The 27,653-nt window shown below is 40.1% G+C and overlaps 2 protein-coding genes across 3 annotated transcripts in view; both read left to right on the forward strand.

Annotated features, from left to right (window-relative positions):
• TMEM41B (transmembrane protein 41B) overlaps positions 1–10,798 on the forward strand; it is a 30,885-nt gene extending 20,087 nt beyond the window's left edge. Inside the window, exons 4-7 of the mRNA XM_059069164.2 lie at positions 4,386–4,479; positions 5,107–5,211; positions 6,352–6,490; positions 8,152–10,798. Coding sequence (XP_058925147.1) covers positions 4,386–4,479; positions 5,107–5,211; positions 6,352–6,490; positions 8,152–8,321 — 508 coding nt within the window. The 3' untranslated portion in view covers positions 8,322–10,798. The remainder of the gene's footprint in view (positions 1–4,385; positions 4,480–5,106; positions 5,212–6,351; positions 6,491–8,151) is intronic.
• Positions 10,799–21,344: 10,546 nt separating this feature from the next.
• Positions 21,345–25,867, forward strand: LOC136794513 (igE-binding protein-like). 2 transcript variants are annotated; one of them, XR_010841419.1, is made up of 2 exons: positions 21,345–24,206; positions 25,007–25,084. XR_010841419.1 is itself a non-coding variant. In XM_067038646.1 (2 exons), the coding sequence occupies exons 1-2, from the start codon at positions 21,923–21,925 to the stop codon at positions 25,366–25,368; spliced, it is 2,181 nt and encodes a 726-aa protein (XP_066894747.1). In that variant the 5' UTR covers positions 21,353–21,922; the 3' UTR covers positions 25,369–25,867. The 2 variants fall into 2 exon arrangements, 1 of the variants encoding a protein (XP_066894747.1); XM_067038646.1 differs by having other exon boundaries at positions 21,353–23,741; positions 25,007–25,867.
• Positions 25,868–27,653: the final 1,786 nt, after the last annotated feature.

The following is a 27,653-nucleotide window of genomic DNA, read 5'->3' on the forward strand; positions in this document are numbered from 1 at the left end:
TTTTTACATTATAATTACTTATTTTACCTTTAGCTTTCATCCATTTAACCAGAAAGTAGTAATTATGTGCTAAGTATAATCTAGTGTTTTAAGCATTCAAAAGCAAAACTGTTTCCATTTGGAATAATTGGGAATTATGGGTAGAGATACGGTATAGTCATTCTAGACATAGCAAGTCTAGAGCAGAGCTTATAAGCACAGGGCATGGTTAGGAAGTGATCAGTAGTCCAGTTTTGTTGGTATATAGGGTGTGAGAAGGGGAGGATTTGAGAATTAAGTTTAGGAAGGTAGGCTAGACATTGCACTCAGATTGTAGAGAAGTTTGAGTACCAGGCTAAGGAATATAGAATATTGATTTGGTATTGGATAGTCATTGAGGACTTTTGAGCTGTGGATGACAAAAGAAAGGATATCTTTAAAAACGAATAGGGGCTTCCCTGGTGGTGCAGTGGTTGAGAGTCCGCCTGCCGATGCAGGGGACATGGGTTCGTGCCCCGGTCCGGGAAGATCCCACATGCCGCGGAGCGGCAGGGCCCATGAGCCATGGCCACTGAGCCTGTGCGTCCGGAGCCTGTGCTCCCCAACGGGAGAAGCCACAGCAGTGAGAGGCCCGCGTACCGAAAAAAAAAAAAAAAACCCGAATAAAAATGTTTACCTATGGAGACATGAAACAGGGATGAAAGTGAAACTTCTCTAAGTGTATTTTGTGGTGTAGATTTGACCTTAGAACCAAGTAAATATTTCACATAATTATAAAACCAATTAAATCAAATTGAAAAAAGAAACATCTGAAAAATCTAAAGTAACCTCACACCCGTTAGTAGGATGGCTACTAATCAAAAAGAAAAAAAAAACCCAGAAAGTAACAAGTGTTGGTGAGGATATGAAGAAATTGAAATCCCTGTGCACTGTTGATGGGAGCATAAAATGGTTTGGCTGCTGTGAAAAACAATATGGCGTTTCCTCAAAAAATTAAAAATAAGATTCAGCAGTCCCATTTCTGGGTATATACCTGAAAGAATTGGAAGCAGGGTCTCAAGAGATACTTGCACACCCATGTTCATAGCAGCATTATTCACAGTAGCCAAAAGGCAGAAACAACTCAAGTGTCCTTTAATGGATGAATGAAACAAAGTGTGGTATATACATACAATGGAATATTATTCAGCCTTAAAAAGGAAGGAAATTTTGAAACATATTACAACATGGATGAACTTTAAGGACATTATGCTAAGCAAACTAAGCCAATCACAAAGATATGCTATATGATTCCACTTACATGAAGTACCTAGAGTAGCCCAATTCATAGAGACTGAAAGTAAAAGGATGGTTGTCAGGGGGTTGGGGGAGGAGGGAGTGGGGAATATTATTTAAGGTGTATAGAGTTTCAGTTTTGCAGGATGAGAAGAGTTCTGGAGATTGCTTGCACAACAGTGTGAAAGTACTTAATGTTATTGAACTGTACACTTAAAAATGGTTAAGATGGTAAATTTTATGTTATGTATATTTTAACAAAATTTTAAAAAATTAAATAATCTAAAGCAAAATGAAACAAATTTAACAGTATACTGAGTTGATGGGGATTTGACTATCTAGAGGAATTATTCCAAATTGTTTCCTTGAAAAAAGTAATTTGGCTGTGTGTTCCTTCTGGGATACATCTTAAGGACAGAAAAGATTTGAAAGAAATCTTAAACGATTTTCAGTTGCTATATTGTTCTGAAATTTTAAAATATGTGATATTAATGTATCTAATATATACACACATGTGTGTATATATATGTGTGTGTATATATATATATATATATACACTTAATAGTATGTAAAGGAAATAGCTAATTATGTTTATGACATTAAGAACCAAGATTTTTCAGTGTTAGAGAAAAGAAATACAAATCTATACAAAGCTGGAAAGATAAGGTCAAATTATATCCCCATGCAGAGCGAATGGCTTTGTTAACACTATAAGATAAATGACAGTGGAGTGATATAGGTATAAGTATAGCTGATTCACTTTGCTGTATAGCAGAAACTAACACAACATTGTGAATCAACTATACGCCAATAAAAATTAATTTTAAAAAATGACAAAGGAACATACTAAACCACCCTAAGGGATAAAATAGGCAAAGTTCAAAAAGTGGTAAATTCTGCAAATGACCCAGTTTCTTCAAGTAAATTACAAGACAAAAAAAAAAGAACCAAACCTGTACTTAAGTGCTGAGGAGAGCAAATACCATGTGTGGACCTTTTTTGTCCTGATTTGAACAAACCAGCTATCCAAAAAAAAAAAAAAAAAAAAATTAAGACTCTTGGGAATTGTGAGCACACTCAATAGCTACTTATGATAGTTGGGAATTTTGGTTAATTAATCTCTGACAATTGTATTATAGTTGTGTTAAAAAGAAAAGGAATCCTTATCTTTTAAAGGTATTAATGTAGTTGTACATGTAATGATATGTCTGGGATTTGCTTCAATATAATCAAATGTAAAGAATATAGAGAAAACAAGATTGGTTGTATGTTAATTGTTGAAGCTGTATATGGGCATATAGGGCATCATAATACTAGTTTCTCTACTTTCATATGTGTTTGAGACTTGCCATTAAAAGATTCTAAAGAGCCCTGAAATAACTAAATTTTTAATTTTTAAAATTTTTAATGGAGGCATCCAGTAGACTGCTGGGAAATTTGAGACTGGTATTTGATTAGAAAAGTTGAATCAGAGATAGAGAATTCAGAGTTATCTATAATCTATCTATCTATCGCCATATGCTTGAAGCCATGTGTACATCCATATACATGGAAATGACTGAATTTATCAAAGAAAAGTGAGAGATTAGCTAACAGAATGTTAGAGAAATGTCAGGTTTGAGGGTGAGGAGAAGAGAAAAACTAGAAAAGTAATGAGCTGTAACACAGAAGAAAAATACAGTTCACTGGAAGTGAATTTTACACTGAAGGATGTTTAATCCTATGCAAGGGTCAATAGAAAATTCTTACTGAGAAAAAGTCATTACTTTTGTCCAGGAGGGGGTTTCAGTAGAGTGAGGGATGGGTAAGCCAGGTTGCAAGGGAGGCAGTGAAGATGAGAGGCAGTAACTGGATAGGATACCTTGCTCAAGGAAAAGCCTAGGTTTTCTTTAGTGTGTAGGCATCTCAGTGGTTTTATACAGAAGGGATCTGTGCAAGAGCAAGAAGTTAAAGATAAAAGAACTCAGGAAGAAGGAGATTGAAATGAAAACAAGAGTAAAGTGGGAACTAGAGGATAAAAGGAAGGATGGGTTAAGATAGAAATTTTAAAGTAGAAGGGAGAGATGTTGAAGGAATTCACTCAGTCTGTTTGACTTACAAGTAAATCATGTTATGGGTGATGCAGAGGTCCAGGCCAGAACTAGGAACTAGAGAGATGTAGGAAAAAAACATAATTCTGTTTTAAAAATAAAATTTCTGACTTTTACTATATTTTGTAACCCTTATTCTTTTTTAAATGAGTAGTAAGTTGAGGTAAATGTCCAAGAGTTAAATTAGAAATAGTAATTATTATACCTTATATTGTACCTGTATTTCCATAGAAATCATGTTTCCTAAAAATATTTGAGAGTAAAAATCCAATGCATTAGGGGCTTCCCTGGTGGCGCAGTGGTTAAGAATCCGCCTGCCAATGCAGGGGACCCGAGTTCGAGCCCTGGCCCGGGAAGATCCCACATGCCCCAGAGCAACTAAGCCCATGCAACACAACTGCTGAGCCTGTGCTATAGAGCCCGCGAGCCACAACTACTGAGCCCATGTGCCACAACTACTGAAGCCTGTGCGCCTAGAGCCTGTGCTCCGCAACAAGAGAAGCCACCGCAATGAGAAGCCCATGCACCACAGTGAAGAGTTACCCCCCGCTCCCCACAACCAGAGAAAGCCTGCGCCCAGCAATGAAGACCCAATGCAGCCAAAAATAAATTAAATTTTTTTAAAAGCCCTTTAAAAAAAATCCAGTGCATTAGAGAAGCATGTCATTTACAAGATTACTGAAGACTTTTGTTCCTTTCTTTTTTTTCTGCCCCCTGTCCCCCTCCCCACCCATCCCCCTAAAGCGCCCAGTTCCTCTCTATCTGGTACACATTCGGTATTTGTCTTTGTTTTCTCTTAGTAACACACTCTAATTAGCATTGATTTATGGTAATGTTAGTAAATGGTTATAAAGGTATTGCAGCTGTGGAATCATGTATTTTTTAAACTTTGGGTATAATTTTACTTTTTTTAATACTGAAATATGGATATAATCTTATTAACATCTAACTTCTGTATTGATACTTTTTTTCTGGATTGTTGGATTTGTGGTTTAAAAATTCATTTAATTATGTTTTAATCCTTAACTTAGAAGTTAACAGCTTGCAAACATTTGCTATTCCGGGCTCTATATTTCTCAGTATACTCTCAGGGTTTCTTTATCCCTTTCCACTAGCCTTATTTCTTGTTTGTTTGGTAAGTATATAAAATGAAATCGGGAGACTAGAAAGAAATACCTTTAAATAGAATGATGGGAATGGTGATGGCATCCTAGTCCCACTAGTCTCTGGAAGCATAGACTTATTAGTTTTAAAAGGGGTTTAATGTTACAGTAATATCTGTTAAGTCCCTCCATAAGGAGGTGTTATAGTTTGGCTTTTTTCTAGAACAGGGTTATCATAGACTTAATTGCATTTATAGGCTCCGTTCTAGCCTTTGCTTTCTATACTGTTTTGTAATTCAAATAGTCCAAGAATGTTGGTGGGCCCAAGGAGTTAAGTCCCATGGCTGGAGGTGGTGTTTTCAAGCATAGGAATTGAAAAAATACTGCTCTTGAAGTTTTATTCATAGGCTATTTGGATATAGTCACTAAGTTTAATCACAAGTTCCAGTTTGTTTTAGCTGGTCTCATTTTAGTTATAATTTGGTCAGAGAAAGGACTAGAGCAGATGGGTTCTTGTGCTCTGCTCAAGAGATGTTACACGGAGTATCTACCCCATACCCCAAAAGAAAGAAACTAGTTAAGGTTTGCCTTAGGTGAATATATCCATGTGAATAAGATGGAAAAGTACAAAGTGCTTATGGGTTCTTGTTATTTTGTAGTGTTCTGGACTCGGTGCCTCATTCTGCTATATGCTCTCCTATTTAGTTGGGAGGCCAGTTGTCTATAAATACCTAACTGAGAAAGCAGTAAAATGGTCACAGCAGGTAAACATGTATTTTTAAATTATTTGATGTAATTCTTTGGCTACTTGGGGGGTCAGTGTATAATATCTACATAAATTAACCCAGACTCAGGGCTTTGATAAAAATGATCTTTTGAAAATTAAGTGGTAGGCAAATAATGAATGTTAATAATTTCAAATATGATGTTTTTGTGTCTCTAACAGTAATCTTAATTCTTTATTCCTAGTAACTTCAATCAGAGCACAAAAGTCAAAGTGTCAATGTAAAGGCATCCATATATTTAGACACCTCACCTGTTTTGTGTTGATGCAGGATGCTGTCAGTGGGTCTCTGAAAAACTTGTATCTGCCAACTCTTTTAATGCATTTCATCAGTGGGAAGAACTTATCTTCCGTTAGGATCTCTGCAAAGACTAGCAGTGATAAATATAAGGACTACTGCCCAGGAAAGTCTAGCATAGTATTGCTAAAAATCTTATAAAGAATCAGAAGAAGCAGACTATTAAATCAGAGGAATTTTAGAAATTTACCCCTTTGTTTTACAGGTTAGGAAATTAAGAGAAATTAAGCATTTTGTCCAAAATCAAAATCATTATTTGTGTAGCAAGATCTGGGAAGTATAAACTGTAATCAGTGCTTTTATTTAGTCAGCTAAATGTTTCTATATGCTTGTTTAATCTCATTTGTCAATGATGAATGAATTCACTCATGTGAAGTACATTAACATAAAGATTATCTGAATTTTTTTAAAATTGGAGGCCAGGTTTATTGATGTACTATACTAGCCCTTTATATTACAGGACGTTAAAGGCATTCAAAAGTTGGTCATTTGATATCTATCTTATATATAGTTATAAATTTAATTTTGCCTTTTTAGGTTTAAAATGTTGAGCCATATTATCTAGGCTGAGGTAGAGCCATCTTTAGTAGTATAACATTACACTATAAGCACAATCTTAAAAACTTTCATCTGATGTTATTTAGCTCTGGTAATGAACATTTGATAAGCAGTTCATTGTCATTTTCAAGCTCCTTTTTTGATCATTTCTGTTGGGTAAATGCTGAGCTATCAGGGATAAGAATTTGAAATAGGTATTTTATAATCAGTTTATTTTCAGGCTTGGCTTTATCTTGATCCTAACTTGTTTCTTTCTTGTGACAGGTTGAACGTCATAGAGAACATCTCATTAACTACATTATATTTTTGAGAATAACACCATTTCTGCCTAACTGGTTTATTAATATTACATCTCCTGTGATAAACGTGCCATTGAAAGTTTTTTTTATTGGCACTTTTCTAGGTAAGCCCTCTGGTTCATGCTGTGTTAGAACTCATTGTGTACATGTCTAGCAGTGTCCAGCTGGGCTAGATTTTGTGCTCTTTGCAGGCATGCCAGCACCATATATAACTGGTGGGCACAGAGCCTGGCCTATATAAATAGATGCTCGGAAATGTTTGTTGGATTGTGTTGATTTAATTTTTTTTTTTTTTAAACAAGAGCACTCTCTGCTGGATTTTTTTTTTTAATCATGTAGAATTAAGCAGAACTTTTAAACTCCATTCTCTCCTTCAGTGGAGAGAAAAAAAAAAATTTGAAGGTGCCTTTTTTGAGTACTTTCTCCTTTGTCTTCTAATCAGGTACTGAAATACTGAACTTTAATTTTCAATAGAAAATTGATCCTATCTTTCTTTTTATTAACATAGAACTTATTATGGGCATTACTGAAAGTTTGAAGGAAAGCAAGGATGAGCAAGAAGTTTCTTGCTTTCAAGGAGCTAACACTTAATTTTAAAATTAATCAGTGGGTGTAAAGATTCATTTATATATTTGTGAATTCTTTTTTTTTTTTTTTTTTTTTGCGGTACAAGGGCCTCTCACTGTTGTGGCCTCTCCCGTTGCAGAGCACAGGCTCTGGACGCGCAGGCTCAGTGGCCATGGCTCACGGGCCTAGCCACTCCGCGGCATGTGCGATTCTCCCGGACCGGGGCACAAACCCGTGTCCCCTGCATCGTCAGGCGGACTCTCAACCACTGCGCCACTAGGGAAGCCCCTATATTTGTGAATTCTGATAGTTCTTTAGTAAAAGTATTCTGCTTTTCTTCCAAATTTAAGGTGAATTGTTTAGATACCACCAAAACGAGCAGATTCCTCAAGTATTGACTGTTAAATTAAAGCTTTACTTTAATACTTAATTTTTTATTGCTATTTTTAGAAAAATTTATAGACAAATTTTAAAAATCTTAGTAGGTTCTCCCTAAAAGTGGGGAAAAAAATCTTAGCAGGTGTATTTTTGGATTTTGCAAGATAATATTACACTTATAGAATCAGAAGAGAGAATTTTTGTACTGTTTCCTTATTTTATACATGAAATACCTAGAGATAAAGTTAACTTCAGCTTTGGTTAAAGTAATTTTTCCAGTTTGTTCTGGCTTTTAATAAAATGTAGTTCCACCATGCTTTTGTATAAACTGATGCTTTTACTCATATATTTTGAGTATCTTTCCATTTCTGAGTAACTCCTACCACTCATTTTTAAGTATACTCTATCAAGGGTGAATGACAATTTACTCAATCTTATTTTTGAAGATTTAGATTGTTTCCAGATTTTTATTATTATAATTCTTTGATGAGCATCTTTGAGACTAGATCTTTGTTCGTATACATTAATATTTCCTAAAGTTAAAATTGGTGGATCATAGCACATTCATTTTTTAAGGCTGTTGATACGTTTTGTAAAATTATTTTCTGGAGACTTTCCTTGGGTTTTTAAATTCATTATCCTTAAGTGGTGATTATGAAATACTGAATTCTTTATATGGAAATAAACTTGAGGGGCTTTAAATTAAATTAAAATTTTCAAATTGTAAATCACTGTATTCTCAGAAGAAATTGGATACACACAGTATTTTAATTTTTAAAAAGAATTGTTTTTTACCATATGTTTTTACTTTCTATTTTAGGTGTTGCACCTCCCTCTTTTGTAGCAATTAAGGCAGGAACAACATTGTACCAGCTTACAACAGCAGGGGAAGCTGTTTCCTGGAACTCAGTATTTGTTCTAATGATTTTGGCTCTTCTTTCTATTCTGCCAGCCATCTTCCAAAAAAAACTAAAGCAGAAATTTGAGTGAATAATCCTCTGGGTTTTAGTTTTCCTATCATCATCATCATCATCTCTCAGGATTGGCAGGTTTATGTGGTAAAGTCACCTCTTCAGTAAATGAAACAGAAATTTGTAAAATAAAATTTCCTATCCGGTGGTTTAAATAATGCATTTAAGTGGCAAAGGAGAGAAGAAAGTAAAAATGGAAATTGGTATACCATGAAAAGTGCTGTCAGTAGTTGTGATAGACATCTCCTGAATTACTATTCCAAGGCTATAGATAATAAATGTAGCAGCATAGTAGGAAGTTCTTGACCCAACTGATTAACTCAATATATTTCATGAACTGGCCGTAAATATACCCTTGACTTGATAATTTAATATTTTTCTCTCTATTACATACTTAACTAAAATAGGAAAAGCAAATACAAAATTCAAAAGCAAAGATACTGTATTGCTGTTCTGACTAATGTCAGCCTTCTTTCAGAGCATAAACTTGAAAACTAAAGCTCAAAAGAGATTGACATTTTCTTCCGTTTTATCTTTGAGGTAGTAGGCTTGTTTAGAAGTTGCATCTTAGTGGACAACTGAATTTGGAAAAGATATGAAGTTACATCCATTTAGTGAATTTTATTTTTGTCTTCTTCTGTTCTAGATTATCATGGATTGGTCTGAAATTTAAAATTTTGACCAGTCTGTTTTCATCTGTTTCCTAGCTTTCAAAGTATTTCCACTGTGCATATACAAAATGGCAATGACATGATAATTGTATCATATTGGTGTTGATAATTTTTTTTTTTTTTTTGGCTGCGTTGGGTCTTTGTTGCTGCACGTGGGCTTTCTCTAGTTGCGGCGAGGGGGGCTACTCGTAGTTGCGGTGCGCAGGCTTCTCACTGCAGTGGCTTCTCTTGCTGCGGAGCACGGGCTGTAGAGCGCAGGCTTAGTAGTTGTGGCGCACGGGCTTAGTTGCTCTGCGGCTTGTGGGATCTTCCCAGACCAGAGATCGAACCTGTGTCCCCTGCATTGGCAGGTGGATTCTTATCCACTGCGCCACCAGGGAAGCCCTGGTGTCGATAATTTATATTCAGATAATATTTTGTTACACAGTTCCCCTTTACTATCTCAAAAGGGTATCAAAAAAGCAAACATTCAAAGTATGCAGTTTTTAGATGTTAGATTAATTATGTTACTTTATATTTTGAAACAAAAGCAGTGTCAGTACAGCACTCAAGTAGTTGAATATAGTTTATTTGTTCCAATGACTAAAATTTACCTCATTTATTTATTAGTCTGGTCATTAAAGTATGTATTATGTAATTATCCTTTTTTATGCATGATACATAAGAATGCCTTGTTTCATTTCTGTTGATGGCTTTTTTGTTTGGGGCTGTTTTGATTAATGCAGTTTCCCTATTTAAGGTTTTTACTTTTTATATCTCAAAGTAAAATTAAATTCTCATATGGTAACTACTATTTAAATAGTCCTGGAAAAACTAAACAGCTTTTTGCTGCTTGCTTAACGGTAATATCCTCTATCCCTTGATTCTAGGACATAAAGTTAAAGTACTCTGTCAGCTTTACCTTCACCCAAGACTGTCATGTTGAAAAGTACTTTAGCTGTGGAAGAAATCCTTGTATGTTATTATTGTGAGAGGTATGATCAGCCTCAAAGCCAGTTTCTACTACATAATGTGGATTGATTATTTTTTCTATCGCAGTATTAACAAATGGATTTATTGTAAATACAAAGAAAATATATTAATTAATATACTATTCTTATGTCACCTGGACTTTTGTGTGAAATTATTTATTGTTATTTCTAGCAAGGTTTTCTTCCTTTCTTATTGACCAGAGACTGAGTGATAAAGCTTTTGTTATTTTTACAAACAAAACATAGCCTTTTTGGACAAAGCTCACTAAATGTTACTGTATAAAATGTAATTGAGTAAATTTTTATCAGACTTTTAAAAATAAGAGTTTGGACTCAGGAGCAGCCTCACTATTTATTCCATTATGTATATATTGTACTTACTCTATTCTCAGAGTATTTTCCCTATCCTTATCATTGATCCTGTCCCTTTGCTGATTATTTTTTCTGTTAGAAAACTGTAGTTGTCACTTAAGGTGAGGTATATTTTCTTCTCCCAAGAGAATAGCCAGTCTTTCCACATTCATCATCATTGTCTGTCAAGAAAGAACCTTCAGCAGGCTGAACCCTAAATGCATTTGGTGGCCTATATTCATGGATTCACAGACTTGGCCTGATTGCAGATGTAGATTCAAGCTTCAGCCACATCTTGAAGACAGTTACATAGTAACCACCAGAGGGCAAGTATGTGTAGTGGGGAGGCGAGCAGGCTAACTAGGAAGTTGACACACAGACTATTCACCTCTTAGTTAATGGCCTCTTTCTGGCGCTCTATTACTTTGAGTGTAATATTTCTAAAACACTTAATAAATGTAAATTAAAATGTAAGAAGAATAAATTGTACTGAAAAACTTTAATGTAGCACTTGGGATTTATTTCATGGAAGTATTTGTATTTTAAAAAAACCTTTCATTGAATAAAAGTATTATTTTGAAATTCTGTGCACATTTTCACCTCTAAGAACAAAGAAATTTTTTTTAAACCTTTAATTTTTATAGTTGGCTTTTGAGAATCTTAAGGCATTTAAAGTTTAAATTGTAGAGGTAAGTAAGTACAGGTAAACATTTATTTAAGTATCTAGTATATATAATTTGTCTATAAAGAAATTGATCTCAGAGAGAGCAGTGAGCGGTCCTGAAGAGAGATTTTAGTTCCCTGCCCAGGAATTGGAGCTGGGTAGCCTGGATGAAAACCAGGAATCGTAGCCGCCAGACCACCAGGGGCTAGAGGCTAGAAGCAAAGTGGCCCTAGCTCTCTCCCCCATATGAAAGGAAGAATGTCTTGTTCAAGGAGGCAAAAACTGTAAAAACAGATACAAGGTTTATTATTAAAGACAGCACAACGTATGGGAGAGCACACAGAGAAGCAGTTTGTTTAAGACAGAAGTAAGGCAGAAATACACACCCAGAGAGAAAGGGTATGGGCATCCTCTCTAATGAGGAGGAGCACAGTAAGTCAGAAGCCAGGCAGAAATACACACCTGGAAAGGAGTGTGGGCCTCCTGAATGAGGAGCACAGTAAAGAGGTGATTTAAATCACATATAGGTCAGCGCTTCCGGTCTTTATTTACATTTAGCCAATTATCTTGTGTCTTTTTTCACACCTGACTGGTCCTAGGACTCTCCCCAACATTTTAAATCATGTATAGGACAGTCCTTCCAGGTCTTTGTTTACATTTAGCCAATTGTTTCTTTTTTCACACCTGACTGGTCCTAGGACTCTCCCCAACATTCATGTGCAACTTTTTGCTCAGATGGATCCCACCCCAGAGGCCTGTGGGTGCATTCCACACTTACTGTGGGGTGGCGCCCCCTCCCTTTTTGACCCCCAAGGCGCCTTCCCGCGAATGTGCAGACAGGGAAGTTTTCCTTGACCTCAGGAGTGGCACCTTATCTCTATACTTTAGCAAAGCTCGGGTTCTGCCACTAGCTTTGTCCTTGGAGTGTCTGGGTGAGAACAAAGCTTCAATTTTACTCCACTTGACAAACACCAGCTGTCCAGCCCAGGGGCCCATCCATCTCCTACCTCAGAATCTTTTTAAAGTTCTCTTTGGCTTTTTGAAAATGGGTAGAATAAATCAAAAGGGCTGAAACATTCCTGGTGTTTAAATAATCATTGATCAATTGTTTAAATGTTTTAAGGTGGATCTTATTGCAGTTTCAATACTCTCTACTGATTATTGCTCTTTCTCTTTTTTTCTTCCTTACCTGGGGAAAACTTGGTAAGCTGGGTGACTTCGGAGGATGTTGTTTAAGCTCTAGGCCTCATTTTTCTCATCTGGACTAAGAGAGCTCTAAGGTCCATGTTCCTTACCGCTCAGGCATGATAGGATTCTCTGAAATTAATGAGATACATTAATAGACCCTTCTAACTAAAAATATTAAATTAAGCAGGCTTTGCTTTGTCTAGCTTGTTTTTTTGTTGCTTTAAAAACTTATTATTATTTTTTGGCTGTGTTGGGTCTTCATTGCTGTGTGCAGGCTTTCTCTAGTTGTGGTGGGCAGGGGCTACTCTTCACTGCGATGTGTGGGCTTCTCATTGCAGTGGCTTTTCTTGTGTGGAGCACGGGCTCTAGAGTGCAGGCTCAGTAGTTGTGGCGCGCGGGCCCAGGTGCTCCGCGGCATGTGGGATTTTCCTGGACTAGGGCTCAAACCCACGTCCCCTGCATTGGCAGGCAGATCCTTAACCACTGTGCCACCAGGGAAGTCCTGTCTAGCTTGTTTTATAGCTTACAGTGTGCTTTCACATACACGATCTCATTTAAATAACCATTTTATTAGCATTGAAAGACTTGAGAAAACAGAACAAGGGCTATTCCCATTTGGTTACTTTGCTAGTAATATGAGGTAGGGTAAAATGGAAATTGTTTGGGGGGCTAAAAGGCCTCTTCTGAAGAGTCTTTTCATCCTAGAAATACTTGATATGAAAAACAGAAGTCATAATATCAAGTCTGATGACCACTTCAAGTTAGCAGGGATGGTACTTTGAGAACAGAAGGTGGGAGAACTCACTAACTCCTATATTATATTTGGGGGGCCTGTTTGGGCTACTTAATCTAAGGTTTAGTATCATGTAACATCTGGAGCTGTGCCAAGTGGGTACTCTTATCATGACGACTGAACTGTTAGATAAAAGACTGCCAGGAAGGACTTCCCTGGTAGCTGTCCAGTGGTTAAGACTCCACGCTTCCACTGCAGGAGGTGCAGGTTCAATCCCTGGTTGGGAAATTAAGATCCTGCATGCTGCGCGGGCATGCTCAAAAAAAAAAAAAAAAAAAAGGAGTGCTGGGGAGTAGAAATTGACCCGGTGTTAGCCACTGGTAGTTCTGGAGTACCACTTGAAAGTCTAAGGGGACTTTTGAAAACCACTCTGAAATCATTGTAAAACTATGGAGGCTGAGAGATGGAAGTACACTGTTCAGGTCTGTGTATTTTAAATGGAAAACTAGTCACATTTTAGGATTGTCTTAACCCTGTAGAGTGAATCTATAAGAATCTTCATCCTGGGCTTCCCTGGTGGCGCAGTGGTTGAGAATCCGCCTGCCGATGCTGGGGACATGGGTTCATGCCCCGGTCCGGGAAGATCCCACGTGCCGTGGAGCGGCTGGGCCTGTGAGCCATGGCCGCTGAGCCTGCGCGTCCGGAGCCTGTGCTCCGCAACGGGAGAGACCACAACAGTGAGAGGCCCGCGTACCACAAAAAAAAAAAAAGTCTTCATCCTGAAATTATAGTCTGGAAGATGGTCTTTTGTGCAGCATCACCTACACTTCCTTAAGAAAATGCATTCTCTCCTGGAAAGCTAACAGGCCCAAGGTAGACATAGTGTGCTGAGTCAAGACCCCTACCTACTTTTACCTTTGGGACAGGATTTCCTGGTGACTAGATCACTCTGGGGCTTGCTTTGGAATTCATGTTAGAACACCAGTCAAGGTTTGTGATGGATAATCTAATGTGTCAACTTGACTGGGCCATGAGATGCCCCAATAGCTGGTTAAACATTTCTGAGTGTGTCTTTGAGGGTGTTTCCAGAAGAGATTAACATTTGAATTGGCGATCTGAGTTAAGCAGATTGCCCTCCCACATGTGGGTGGGCATCATCCAATCTGTTGAGGGCCTGAATGGAACAAAAAACATAGAGGAAAGTTGAATTCACTCTCTGCCTGATGGTTGAACTGGAACATTGATCTGCCCTTGGTACTCTTGGTTCTCAGGCATTCAGACCTGGACTAGAATCTACATCATTGGCTCTCAGGCCTTCGAACTATACCACTGACTTTCCTGGGTCTCCAGCTTGCAGACAGCAGATTGTGAGATTTCTCAGTCTCTGTAATCACATGAGCCGATACCTTAATAAGAAATCTCTTTATATCAATATATATAATACATATCAATGTTTCCTATTGGCTCTGTTACCCTGGAGAGCCCTAATGCAAGGTCATAGGCTACTGTTAACTAGAGACATATTGAAAGGAAATAGTGATAGATATTGCAGAGGAAAATTGGAATTCCTGGTGAAGTCTGGAAATGATGAAGGGATAATGATTGATACAAAAAAATTAGAATTATACGTCATCAAGAATTATATGTGGTCTCAAAAAATAAAAATAAAAAATAAAGAATTATATGTGGTCTCAAAGGTGCAGATGCCCATGTCAGTGTAGTGGTAAGCATGAGTCCTTATATAAGATATTTGGTAATGTGGATAATTGTCAGAATTTATGGCTACACAAAAAATAAAAGGAAAAATAATCTCTACCTATATGAAGACTTGGGAGATTTCTCATCAAGTCATGTGATAAGGGTGCTGTCAAATACATTTTGGAACATCAGAGCTAGCTGGAGTCAAACATTATAGAAGCAATTTTTAGTGATGTTTAAGTGTAGAAACAAAGATTCCACCTAAGGCCTGAGAGACTCTTGAATCATCTTTCTTAGGTCTCAAATTTGGGTGGAGAAGCAGGATGACACATTGGTTATCTTTAGATAACAACTCTAGCCAGCCTTGGAGGGAAGAGAGGCATCAGTTCAAACGAGCTGGAACTGAGTTCAGAGGCCCAATGAATAAAGTTCTGGGCAATGGGAAGAAATACATTCCTTACCTTTTGGTCGAAATGCTGCCTAAAGCAAGCCCTAAACATCAATTTGCTTCAGCTGTGAATGTGTGGAACTGGCTTGGTTACAAACAAAACAAGCCTAGCAGGTTTTGGAATATTTGGGAGAGGTTCTGAAAAAACAAAGGGCTGCTTGATTGGGGCAGTGGAGGAGGAGGGTGGGTGGGGCTGAAACACATTTGTTACTGTTGTAGAAGCTGGGCATTTGGGGGCAGACTGCACTCATGTCCTGATTATTAGTTATTAGTTATAGTCAGGGTTCATTGATAGCAAACAACAAAACTCAACTCTGGCTTGAGCAAAAGGATATTCATTGGTACCTTTGGAGGCTAGGAACCAGAGGCACTGGAAGGGCCTCATAACAGGATAAAGGTCGGGCTACTGCCAGTGGAATGAATAAAGTACAACTGTCTGCATCTTGTAGGCATTTGCTCAGCTTTCACATTCCAGGGGTTACCACTGGAATGGTAACCGTTCCACTCAGCCACCAGACTAAAGAAATTGGAATGCTGATAGGAAGCGGAAATGAATTTAAGTTAACCAAAAAGCCACAAATGGAAAACTGGAAATGAGAGGAGCTGGAATGATTGATCCCTGTGAGCAGAAAGCTTGAAGGTCGTATATACACATCCTCTCCCTTAACAGTGATAGAGACCCTGAAATGAGACACTGAAGTAGTCAGGAAGCCCATCTGATGATATACATTCTCAGGGCATGGGACAGAGACAAAAGATTCTGAGGGTGCAGAGAGTAGCAGAAGATCCTGCCTGGGAACTCGCCTAGTTTGGGGGTTTATGCTTTTTTATCCAATAAGAATGTGCTAAATGTCTAAAATTGAGAGCTCCCAGTTTTGCTCTTCTGTCAGTCTTCCTCCTAAAAATGGCTCCATTCATACATCTAGTTTTTTATGCCAAACACTTAGTAGCCATTCTTTATTCTTCACCCGGAATTCGATTCATCAGCACAACTTATTAATTTTGCCTCCAGCACTTTTTTTTTTCAAAATAAATTTATTTATTTATGGTTGTGTTGGGTCTTCATTGCTGTGCGTGGGCTTTCTCTGGTTGCGGTGAGCAGGGGCTACTCTTGGTTGTGGTGCATGGGCTCCTCATTGCAGTGGCTTCTCTTGTTGCAGGGCACGGGCTTTAGCCTTCAGTAGTTGTAGCTCGCGGGCCCTAGAGCGCAGGCTCAGTAGTTGTGGCGCCTGGGCTTAGTTGCTCTGCATTGGCAGGTGGACACTTAACCACTGCGTCACCAGGGAAGCCCTACCTCCAGAACTCTTGAATCCAACTACTACTTCCATGTTTATTGCTAGCATTGTAGTTTGTCCAAGTCTATTTACCTATGACCTGGAGTACTTCAATAACCTAATTTGTTTGCCTTTTGCCAGGCTTGCTCCTCTAAATTCCATTTTCTACACAGCAGCCAGCATGATCTCTTAAAAACTTAAGTTACCTGTCAAGATTGTGAACTAGCATAGCCTGCTGGTTTCGTGTCCAAAATCAGCCCTAGAGGAACAAGGGAAGCAAGAGAGAAGCACAAACATCATGAGAAACCTCTGGGGAGAATAAAAGCTTTAGAGACTCTCTGTGTGTGTTTGCACATGTATGCTCACTAGTGCTAGTAGCTAGAGCCATGGGGGAGGACTGGAGACAAATGAAAGAATGGGTTGAAAGTTTCGAACTTACATTTTTTTCTCTTCCAGCATTAAATAATAGTCCAGACTCCCTGTATCACTGGGATAACAACAGGATAGTGCGAAAATGCTGCTGGAGTGAAGAACTGATGAATACAGGGCCTAGCAGCCCTCAATTTCACTTCTCTCCACCCCACCCCAATCCAGGACTGAGGAATCATAAACTAAGGAGACTACCTCCTACATTGGGGTTTCCTTCCAAGAATTTATAGGTAAATCCCTGACCTGAGGAGTGGCCTAATAAAGTGGCAGTCAAAGGAACCTAGTATCTGAGGCTTTCTACCCTGGAACTTATTCCATCCTCTCTCTTTAAGTTCACCGGGAGAGACACTGAGACTTGGCCTTCAGTCCCTGCTTGATAGATATTAACAGAAAGAGTAACTAATACCAGGAGAACATGCGATCATTAACCAAGACAACCAGACACCTAAGAAGAACAATCACTATGAAAGAAAGACAGCAAACTGAACAACGTATATACTTAAAGCAGAATTATTGGATCAGATAAATGTTAAACAATAAATATATTCAAAATAATAAAGATATTAATATGCTATAAGAACAAGAAATCATAAAGAACTAGGTAAACTATTAAATACATGTATAATATTGAAATAAAGAATATAATAAATGAATATTTAAACAAATTTTAAGTGAGAGGATTGAAAGGTATACCAGGTAATTCTAAATCAAAAGAAAACTGGAGCACTTGACAAAATAGACTTAAAGACAAAAATATCACAGTTGATAAACATATACTGGGAAAAAAAGTATAGAGTGGAAGATACAATGATTATAAGTATAAATGCATTAAAAACATAGCTTCAAAATGTAAAAAGCAACAACCTATAGAACTGTGGGGAAAATGGATAAATTAATTGCGGTTGGAGATTTTAACACATCCCTCTCAGAAACTGATAAGCAGACAAAAATGAACAAACACTGAATATATGAAAAGGAAATTAATTAAAGCATATATATGTATGATATATATGTAGAATTATGCACCCAAAAAAGAATACATATTCCTTCTGAACACATGCAAAATCTTTACAAAAACAGATCACAGAGGAAGCCTCAATAAATTGCAAAACATTGATATCAGACAATTTTTTTAAAATTTATTTTATTTATTTATTTTTGGCTGCGTTGGGTCTTCGTTGCTGCATGCAGCCTTCCTCTAGTTGCGGCAAGCGGGGGCTACTCTTCGTTGCAGTACATGGGCTTCTCATTGCAGTGGCTTCTCTTCTTGTGGAGCACGGCTCCAGGCGCATGGGCTTCAGTAGTTGTGGCACGTGGGCCCAGTAGTTGCGGCTCACGGGCTCTAGAGCACAGGCTCAGTAGTTGTGGCCCATGGGCTTAGCTGCTCCATGGCATGTGGTATCTTCCTGGACCAGGGATCGAACCTGTGTCCCCTGCATTGGCAGGTGGATTCTTAACCACTGTGACACCAGGGAAGCCCCTAGACAATAAATATACTGCAGTGAAGTTAGAAATTAATAACAAAAAGATAGCTTAAAAATCCAATTTGTGGGACTTCTCTGGTGTTCCAGTGGTAAAGAATCCACCTTACAATGTAGGGGATGCGGGTTCGAACCCTGGTCAGGGATCTAAGACCCCACATACCGCGGTGGGCAACTGAGCCTGCACGCCACTACTACTGAGCTCACGCACCTCAACTAGAGCCCGAGTGCTGCAAACTACAGAGCCCATGCGCGCTCTGGTGATTGCACACCACAACTGGAGAGAGAAAACCTGCCCGCCACAACTAGAGAGAAGCCCATGTGTCACAACGAAGAGCCCATGCCACAGTGGAAGATCCAGCATGCCTCAACGAAGATCCCGCATACCACAACTAAGACCTGATGCAGCCAAAAAAAAAATAAAATAAATAATTAAAAAATTCCAATTTTTGTAGTAAAGGAAAGCATAAAGGATATTATGAATTATTTGAAATTGAATGATAACGAATATCTTATATGTTAAAATTTATGGGACACAACTAGCACAGTAGTTAAAGTGAGATGGACTAAACACACTTAAATATTTTAATTATATCAGAAAACAAAAAACATTAAAATTTGAAAATCAATCAATGTAATCCACTATATTAACACGCTGAAGAAGAAAGTTCATTTATCCTTTCAATAGATGCAGAAAAAGCATTTGGCAAAATTCAACAGCCACTCATGATAAAAATGTTCAGAAAAATAGAAATACAGAGGAACTTCTTTAACTTGATAGAAAATGACAGCTAACTAAAAAAAAAATAGTTATTATTATACTTAATGGTGAAAGATTGAATGTTTTCCCTTAGATCAGGAACAAGGCAAGGATATCCACTCTCACCAATTTATTTAACAGTGTTGCAAGTTTTAGCTAGTAAAATGAGGCAGAAAAAGGGATAAAAAGCATATAGGGACTTACCTGGTGGCACAGTGGTTAAGAATCTGCCTACCAATACAGGGGACACGGGTTTGAGCCCTGGTCCTGGAAGATCCCACATGCCGTGGTGGAGCAACTAAGCCCATGAGCCACAACTATTGAGACTGTGTGCCTAGAGTCTGTGTTCCACAACAAGAGAAGCCACAGCAATGAGAAGCCCGTGGACCACAGCAAAGAGCAGCCACAGCTGGTCACAACTAGAGAAAGCCCACGCATGGCAACGGAGACCCAAAGTAGCCAAAAATAAATAAATAAATAAATAAATAAATAAATAAATAAATTTATATGAAAAGAAGCACAGTCAAAGAAAATGCAGAGGGCTTTGTTCAAAAAGAAAAAAAATTAGTGCCATTAAAAGTACTTAAATGTGGGACTTCCCTGGTGGCGCAGTGGTTAAGAATCCGCCTGTCAATGAGGATTCCCACGTGCCTAGAGCCCATGCTCCACAACAAGAGAAGCCACCGCAATGAGAAGCCCGTGCACTGCAACCAAGAGTAGCCCCTGCTTGCTGCGACTAGAGAAAGCCTGAGCACAGCAACAAAGACCCAGTGCAGCCTAAAAAAAAAAAGTCCTTGAATGTAAATATTTTTATTTGCTTCCAGGGTCTTCTTGATTTGTCCTGGTGTTTGTGTTTAATGTTGGTCTAAGCAAAGAAAAATTATAAATTTTTAGCTTGAATTTTATATTTACCTTTATATTGTGCAGTGGCAGTTTTAAATGCACGTATAAGAGCATTTAACTGAATGTAGAATCACCGAAATTATACAGTTCTACTGTGAAGCTCACACATGCATATTCACTTTATTCTTACATGAACATTGGAAATACTGCAAAAAGTAACTCAACTGTTTTTGTTTCACTTCTTGATGAGCACTCGTTTTACCAGCATTCTTCGACTTACTGATGAATGAGAAAGGCCTGAAAGGAAAAGGAACTATGGGTTGCCCTGTTTTTCCCCTTCCTTCTATGTCACCATTTTTAGCAAGTCATTGGCTACTACAAGGAAGTCACATAAATAAGAATATGCTAGGGTTCCTCAGTCGTTTGCATTTCTCAGAGTGCCATTGCCTTCTTTCTGTGTTAGAAGCAAGTTCTGGTTTGAATAGACAGCACACCCTGGCAGGGTAGTCAGCACCCCTCCTTATGCAGTTGTAGACATGACATGCTTGCCCTGTACTGGCTTTAAGTCTTGCTGAATTCCCAAGCATCACAGGTCCACCGGAATTCACCAGCCTTGGAGTATTGCAGACACTGTATGGGAATCAGGCAGCAAGGAACAGCGGACATGCATTTGCTCATACAGCATCTGCTCATGGGCCTGCTCCTTCATTCCATCAGACTTCACTTATAAAACACAAGTTCAAAGATAAAGTTACTAAGAATTTTAAGGGAATTCCCTGGCGGTCCAGTGGTTAGGGCTTGGCGCTCTTACTTCTGGGGCCCGGTTGGATCCCTGTCAGGGAATTAAGGCAAGCCCTTCCAGGCAACCAAAAGAAAAAAAAAAAAAAAATTAAAACCACAACAGCCCAGAATTAAACCAAGTTCTGAATACAGAGTCCTGTGCATAGGTGGAAAGCCCATGGAAGTCGCCCTGGGTGTAACAGAAGGAGGTAAGAATCAATGTTGACTCCAACTATTATTATATATCCAGTATAGACATTTGTAAACAGATGAGTGAGGAGTGAGGTTGGAAAGTGAGGGAGAAGAAGGAAAAGAGGGACTAAAAGAAGCCATGGTCGGGGGGCGGGGGGTGAGAGAGAGGCGGGGAGAGAACAACTAATGCTGACTTGACTTTCTAGTTCTGTGAGGCCCAGTTCTACTTCCTGGGTCCTGCTGTTGACCAGCACCATGTTGGGCAATGCAGAGACAATGCAGCCCCACTGGTAGTTCATACTGTGATTTGGGGTAAACTAGAAAAAGATGCCTCTTTCTTAAGATACTTTACTGCCATCTGTTGGAAAACTGTCATAATAACTATGTGAATGAATAGTGACCACAATGAATGGTGTCTCTGGGGCAATGCTCTGTCTGTATGGTGAACGGCAGCCCTGCCTGTTACCCTCAGGGTCCCCAGGAGTCAGAGGCACAAATGGGGATAACTTACAACCTGAGCTTAGCAAACTTAGTGGGCGGCAGACAGGAGTTGAGGCAGCAGGCCAAGGGGTGGCCCAGGCATGTGGGGCGCGGCAAAGCGTTGCCGCAAAGCAGGATAGAAAAAGCTGAGTCATCCATCCTGTAGCCAGTGCGCATGCGTTGGAATATGCTAACAAGGTTTTGGAGCAGTAACCAGTCCGAAGGTGACGCGTGGCTATGCCTCCGATATGAACCAGTCAGAGACTTGCACAGTACCCCGAATCTTATATAGGCAGCTGCCGTTAAGGCTGCGGCGTCTTCCTTCCATCTTTCCATAACCAAGCTGTACTCCAATAAAGTGTGATACGAGAAGAATCTAGCGTGTGGCGACTGTTATTCTGCTGGTCAGACGCAGCTCGCCATAAGTGGTGCCGAAACCCGGGAACGTTGCACCCCGCATGGAGGACCGATTCAGAACTCGACACACGGAGTGAACCGTCGGTAAGTAGTCCAGTCAGGTATATTTTCGCTTTCACTTTTGTCCCTTTTGTTGTCCTCGCGTTCTTCCTTTGTGTGTTGTCGGCGTGGCCGAGTGCGCACCCCTGGTCGGTAAACAGTTCGAGTGTTCTCCAGCTGCTTTCAGTAGGAAACGGCAGTATGGGGAATAGCTCATCTGCCGAACCTGCCATTGGGTTTCATGAACTCATTCAAGCCTTATTGAGAGATTGGGGACTTAAGCTGTCACAGAAAACCATAAGCAAATTATTACAAGATATTGATGGCGCTGCACCCTGGTTTGCAGTATCTGGCAGCTTGACTGTTCCATCATGGGAAAGACTCGGAAGAGATCTAACTGAGCACAGTAAGCTGGGAGAGCTTTCTCGGGGTACCCTCCCGTTGTGGAGGTTGATACACTCGTGTCTCAAGGGGGGAGGATGTGAGGATATAATTCAATGGGGACGCAAGGCTCTTAGTATGTGTCAAGATAGTGCGTCAGAAGGCGAAAATGTAGGGACTACCGTAAATAGGCCTAAAAATCCAAGAAGAAGAAAAGAAAAACAAGCAGAAAAACAAGAGCCGGCGCCAGGATTGTATCCGCACTTAGATGAATTTAAAGCTTTATATTTATCTCAGGATGAATTGAGTCCCAAAGAAGAGGCAGATTTAGAAGAGGCGGCTGCAGAGTATGAACGGGGACAGTATGGGAGTTCCCCGTGTGCTCGCCCGCCATTATATGCCCCCGCTGTAGCAAGAGCTTCCGCGTTTGTACAGACCCCTGCTTCAGCCGCTAATGCCCCCTGTGTACCTCAAGGACCATCAAAATGCACTTTTATCCCTCGGGAGGCATGGTCTCAAGTGCCCATGGCCTTTCCCGCATTTGAGGATCCAGCCACTCGTCAGAGATATTATGAGATGATAGATCATAGAATAATCAAGGATCTTGCAGAGGCTGCCAGAGGATATGGAGTCACCGCTAATTATACTCTGATGTTATTGCAACGCCTTACCCGAAATGCATTGACGCCCACAGATTGGCAGGACATTGCACGTGCTTGCTTATCAATGGGGCAATATCTGGACTGGAAATCCATTTTAACTGACTTGGCATATAGTCAGGCGCGGGAGAATGCCGCTCATGGGCAGCCTGCCTGGAATGTTGACATGTTATTAGGGCAAGGTCAATGGTTGAATAACCAAACAGCGTTTCCTGTGGAGGTCTATGGCCAAATAAACCAAATTAATATGCAGGCCTGGCGTGCCCTCCCAAATAAAGGAGAAGTTTCAGGGAACCTGACTAAGATCATACAGGGCAGTACAGAAGCATTTTCTGACTTTGTAGCCAGAATGATGGAAGCTGCTGGTAGGATTTTTGGTAGTGTAGAAGATGCTATGCCATTAGTGAAGCAATTGATTTATGAACAGGTTCAACATGTTATTACCCATTGCCTTGAGGCCTGGGCAGCCTGGGGTAAGCCCACCAAGATAAAGACGGATAATGGCCCAGCCTATAGTTCTAAAAGTTTTGCTCTTTTCTGTCAACGGATGCAGGTGCTGCATGTTACTGGCTTGCCCTATAACCCACAAGGCCAAGGGATTATAGAGCGTGCCAATCGGACACTCAAAGAACTATTATTTAAACAAAAAGGGGGAATAGCAGAAAACTGCACCCCCAAACAGAGATTATCACTTGCCTTATTTACTATAAATTTTTTGAATGTGCATGATGATGATAAAACTGCTGCAGAGCGTCATGTGGCATTGACTCATAAAGAATATGGTACAATGATGTGGAAAGATGTATTATCCAACCAATGGAAAGGCCCGGATCGCGTTATTGCTCGATCCAGGGGGTCTCTTTGTGTCTCTCCACAGGATCAAGACCCGATTTGGGTGCCGTCAAGATTGACACGGAGCGTGGAAGAGAAACTCGAAAGGGATACCGACTGTCGCACGGATGATGCAACAATGGATAATCGTAATATTTCTTGCCTTGCTCAGGGCAGAGAACCTGACCTTTTGGGGAATCAGCCGGACCTGGCCAGTTCCCATGCTGGTGCATTCCCAGAGTAGAGTGCTCCCTATGCTGTATTCCACTAGCTGTGATATGAATGTGGCATGCACCACGCCATTGAAGCTTGATTGGGTGCCTTATAATGCTAGTAATATAGTTTTTTTTTTTTTTCTTTTTTTAAGTAATATAGTTTTGAACAGAAGTCTTTGTTTCAGTTTCGATACTGACAAGGATTGTATTATTTTGAAAAAAGGAATATTACAGGCGTGGGAAAGCCCACTAAGGCATAGTATAGTTCCATTAAAGGTTTTGACGGAAGCGTTACAGCAGATTGCCTCTGGAGCCCGACAAGGTCAGGGTACGGGAATCAATGGCACTGACGAGGCAAATGTCACTACCTTTGCCTTGGAGCATACAGGCATATTTCCAGTAAGAAAAAACTCTTCTTGTGTACTGGCTAATAAGACCATTGTTGCTCCCTACTGTGAGCCAGATATGACATCACCCCCGATTTTCACCCAATGTCAAGATAGAACCCTAGCGAAATATGAAATTAGCTCAGGTTTTCGATTTTCCCCTGATTTGAAGTCTTATATGGGTAGAAAGAATAAAACCACTAATGAGAATTGGGCTTTTGAAGGGTGGCCATTTTACTCCTGGCTGTTGATTAATGAAGTGGGGGCCAACATGGATATCTCCGCTTTGGCCATCAGCAGCAGCGGTTTATGTGAAGTCGCCCTTTGTGCTGCTGCTTACTAATGACAGTGCAAATTGCACGGGGTTTGGCCACTGCTGGCTGTCTGAGTGTTGGAATGGGACTCAGGTTACCACTGCCATCGTGGTGAGGGTGCCTACTTTCGTACCTATTCCGATTCAAGCAGATCCAAATAATTTCCCCATTTTAAATTTGCTTCGTATTAAAAGAGATTTTGGCATTACTGCCGCCATTGTCACAGCAATAGCCATTTCTGCCACCGCAGCGGTTACCGCAGGTGTAGCAATGGCGAGCCAAGTTAAGGCCACAGAAGAAATCAATGAAATTGTGATGAAAACTTCACAGATTTTGGAAGAACAGACTCGATTTGATGCTCATATTTTGAGTGGCATTTTAGCTACCAATGAAAGAATCAATCTATTGGAAGAGGCCATGGATGATTTATATGGCCTCATACAAGTGGGCTGCATGCAGAATGTAGGCCATGTGTGTGTCACACCTTTTCTCGTTCCAGATGCACTCAATAAAAGATTGATCGGAGGATTCCTAGCGGGAAATTGGTCCCTAGAGGCGGAACGGATGATACTGAAACAGAAGATTCAAATATTGCGGCTTAATGCTACCAAACTGGAGCCGGTTACTTTCGGGGACTTTACCTCTTGGCTCTCCTCTGCTTTCTCCTTTTTCAAAGAGTGGGTGGGAATAGCTATATTTGCAGCCTGCTGCCTGTTTGGGATTGTGCTATGTCTCTGGTTGGTCTGTCGAATTCGTATCCAAGCGCGTCGAGATAAGGTTCTGCTCACTCAGGCGCTTTTGGCTATCAGTGAAGGTGATTCCCCTGCAGCCTGGCTCTCTGCCCTGAATAATTCCAGATGAGCGTCCTTGCACGGAGAGGCTTTGCTGCCATTGCACCTCCATGGGGAGCCCCTTTTTACGTCTAGACAGCCCTAGCACCCTGCAGCCCGATGCTGGCCTTGCACGCCAGGAGGGTGTCGTAGATGTGCCAGTGAAAAACTGCTGTTGAACCGTGAGCACACCATGGTGTGAGCATGCGTACCAGCAAAACTTCACTGAGTGCTATAGTAAATAAATAAGGGGGAGATGTGGGGCGCGGCAAAGCGTTGCCGCAAAGCAGGATAGAAAAAGCTGAATCATCCATCCTGTAGCCAGTGCGCATGCGTTGGAATATGCTAACAAGGTTTTGGAGCAGTAACCAGTCCGAAGGTGACGCGTGGCTATGCCTTCGATATGAACCAGTCAGAGACTTGCACAGTACCCCGAATCTTATATAGGCAGCTGCCGTTAAGGCTGCGGCGTCTTCCTTCCATCTTTCCATAACCAAGCTGTACTCCAATAAAGTGTGATACGAGAAGAATCTAGCGTGTGGCGACTGTTATTCTGCTGGTCAGACGCAGCTCGCCATACAGGCACACCTCCGAATTGTAGCCTCAGAGGCATTCAGTTGAGAATCAAAACCAGTAGTTCCTCACTTTTAATATTTATTACTTATTTATTTATTTATTTTATTATTTATTTTTGGCTGCGTCAGGTCTTAGTTGCAGCACGCGGGATCTTTGTTGAGGCACTCAAGATCTTCCGTTACAGCATGAGGGCTTTTCCCTAGTTGCGGTGTGTGGGTGTGGTTTTTTCTCTTCTCTAGTTATGGCACACAGTTGAGACGTGTGAGCTCAGTATTTGTGGCGCGCAGCGTAGTTGCCCTTCGGCATGTGGGATTTTAGTTCCCTGATCAGGGATGGAACCTGGGTCCCCTGCATTGTAATGAGGATTCTTTAGCACTGGACCACCAGAGAAGTCCCCCAGAGATGCCTTTCTAATTATAGGGTCCCTGAGGTGGGAAAGCAATAAAAGAACTCTGGATGCAGCTATTGGAAGCTGTACTCAGGGCCAAGGCCTTCTCTGTAGAACTGGGTAAGTGGAAGACTTAAGAGAATGAGGGACCTATCGAGGTCACATCATCTGAGTGCATTGCAGAGTTAGGATTTTAACTCGGGTTTCCTGGCTCCTGAGCCAGGCTCATTTACAGTCCCCAGGAGTGGCACCTGCTTCTTTCTTCCTTCTTCTCCTTGTCTTGAAATTTCAGGAACTTTTATTCAGACTCAGAAAAAACCTAAACCATTTCATTAACATTTGCTGAAAGATTATTGGATATTGTGAGTATACTGCATTTAATAACAATCATTAATAATTCTTTTGCAAGCGCCACAGTTACCAGCAACCCAGTAATATCTCTTCCTTGCCCACAGAGTACATTAAACTGTACTCTTTTTTTTTTTTTTTTTTAACTGTACTCTTAAAAGAACATCTTGGGAATTCCCTGGTGGTCCAGCGGTTAGGACTTGGCACTTCCACTGCCAGGGCCTGGGTGCAATCCCTGGTTGGGGAACTAATACCCCGCAAGCTGTAAGGCGCAGCTAAAAAAAGAAAATAAACAATATTTTTTTAAAAAGAGGGGCTTCCCTGGTGGCGCAGTGGTTGGGAATCCGCCTGCTGCCAGTGCAGGGGACACGAGTTCATGCCCTGGTCCGGGAAGATCTCACATGCCGCGGAGCGGCTGGGCCCGTGAGCCACAACTACTGAGCCTGCGCGTCTGGAGCCTGTGCCCCGCAACGGGAGAGGCCGCGACACTGAGAGGCCCGCGCACCGCGATGAGGAGTGGCCCCTGCTCACCGCAACTGGAGAAAGCCCTCGCACAGAAACGAAGACCCAAAAGAGCCAAAAATAAATATAAAATAAATAAATTAATTTTTTTAAAAAAGAGAACATCTCCCTATGTATGAATAAAGACAAAGTGTTCCCCAAATATAAACTAGGACATAATGCTCTGAACTTTTTAGAAATTCAGTTTATTTTGATTAAAGTTAATTCTTGATGTGTTAAAAGTCTTGTGCTATTTTAATTCTGTCAATTCATTACTATAAATTTAATCATTTCAGTAATTAAATATTCTTAATTTTTCTATATGTAATTATTCTTACTTTTTGTATATCATACTAAAGACAAATTGATATAACCTAGAAAACTGATAGAGTGACACTGTATGTTTTTGTTTATAGTCAGCTGAAAAAAATACTAACATTTAATTGTCAATTGTACAGGCTTTTCCATATTTTTAATTAAGGTATCATTTACAGTAGAATTCA

Source organism: Kogia breviceps, chromosome 7 (genome assembly GCF_026419965.1).
Source record: "Kogia breviceps isolate mKogBre1 chromosome 7, mKogBre1 haplotype 1, whole genome shotgun sequence".
Lineage (NCBI taxonomy): Eukaryota > Metazoa > Chordata > Mammalia > Artiodactyla > Physeteridae > Kogia > Kogia breviceps.

Bases quoted from the DNA above. Each gene is read 5' to 3' on its own strand.
- LOC136794513 (XM_067038646.1), top strand. From the start codon at position 21,923: ATGGGGAATAGCTCATCTGCCGAACCTGCCATTGGGTTTCATGAACTC. The intron at 23,742-25,006 runs GTAATATTTCTT...TTCTCGTTCCAG, and splicing joins TGATGCAACAATGGATAATC to ATGCACTCAATAAAAGATTG.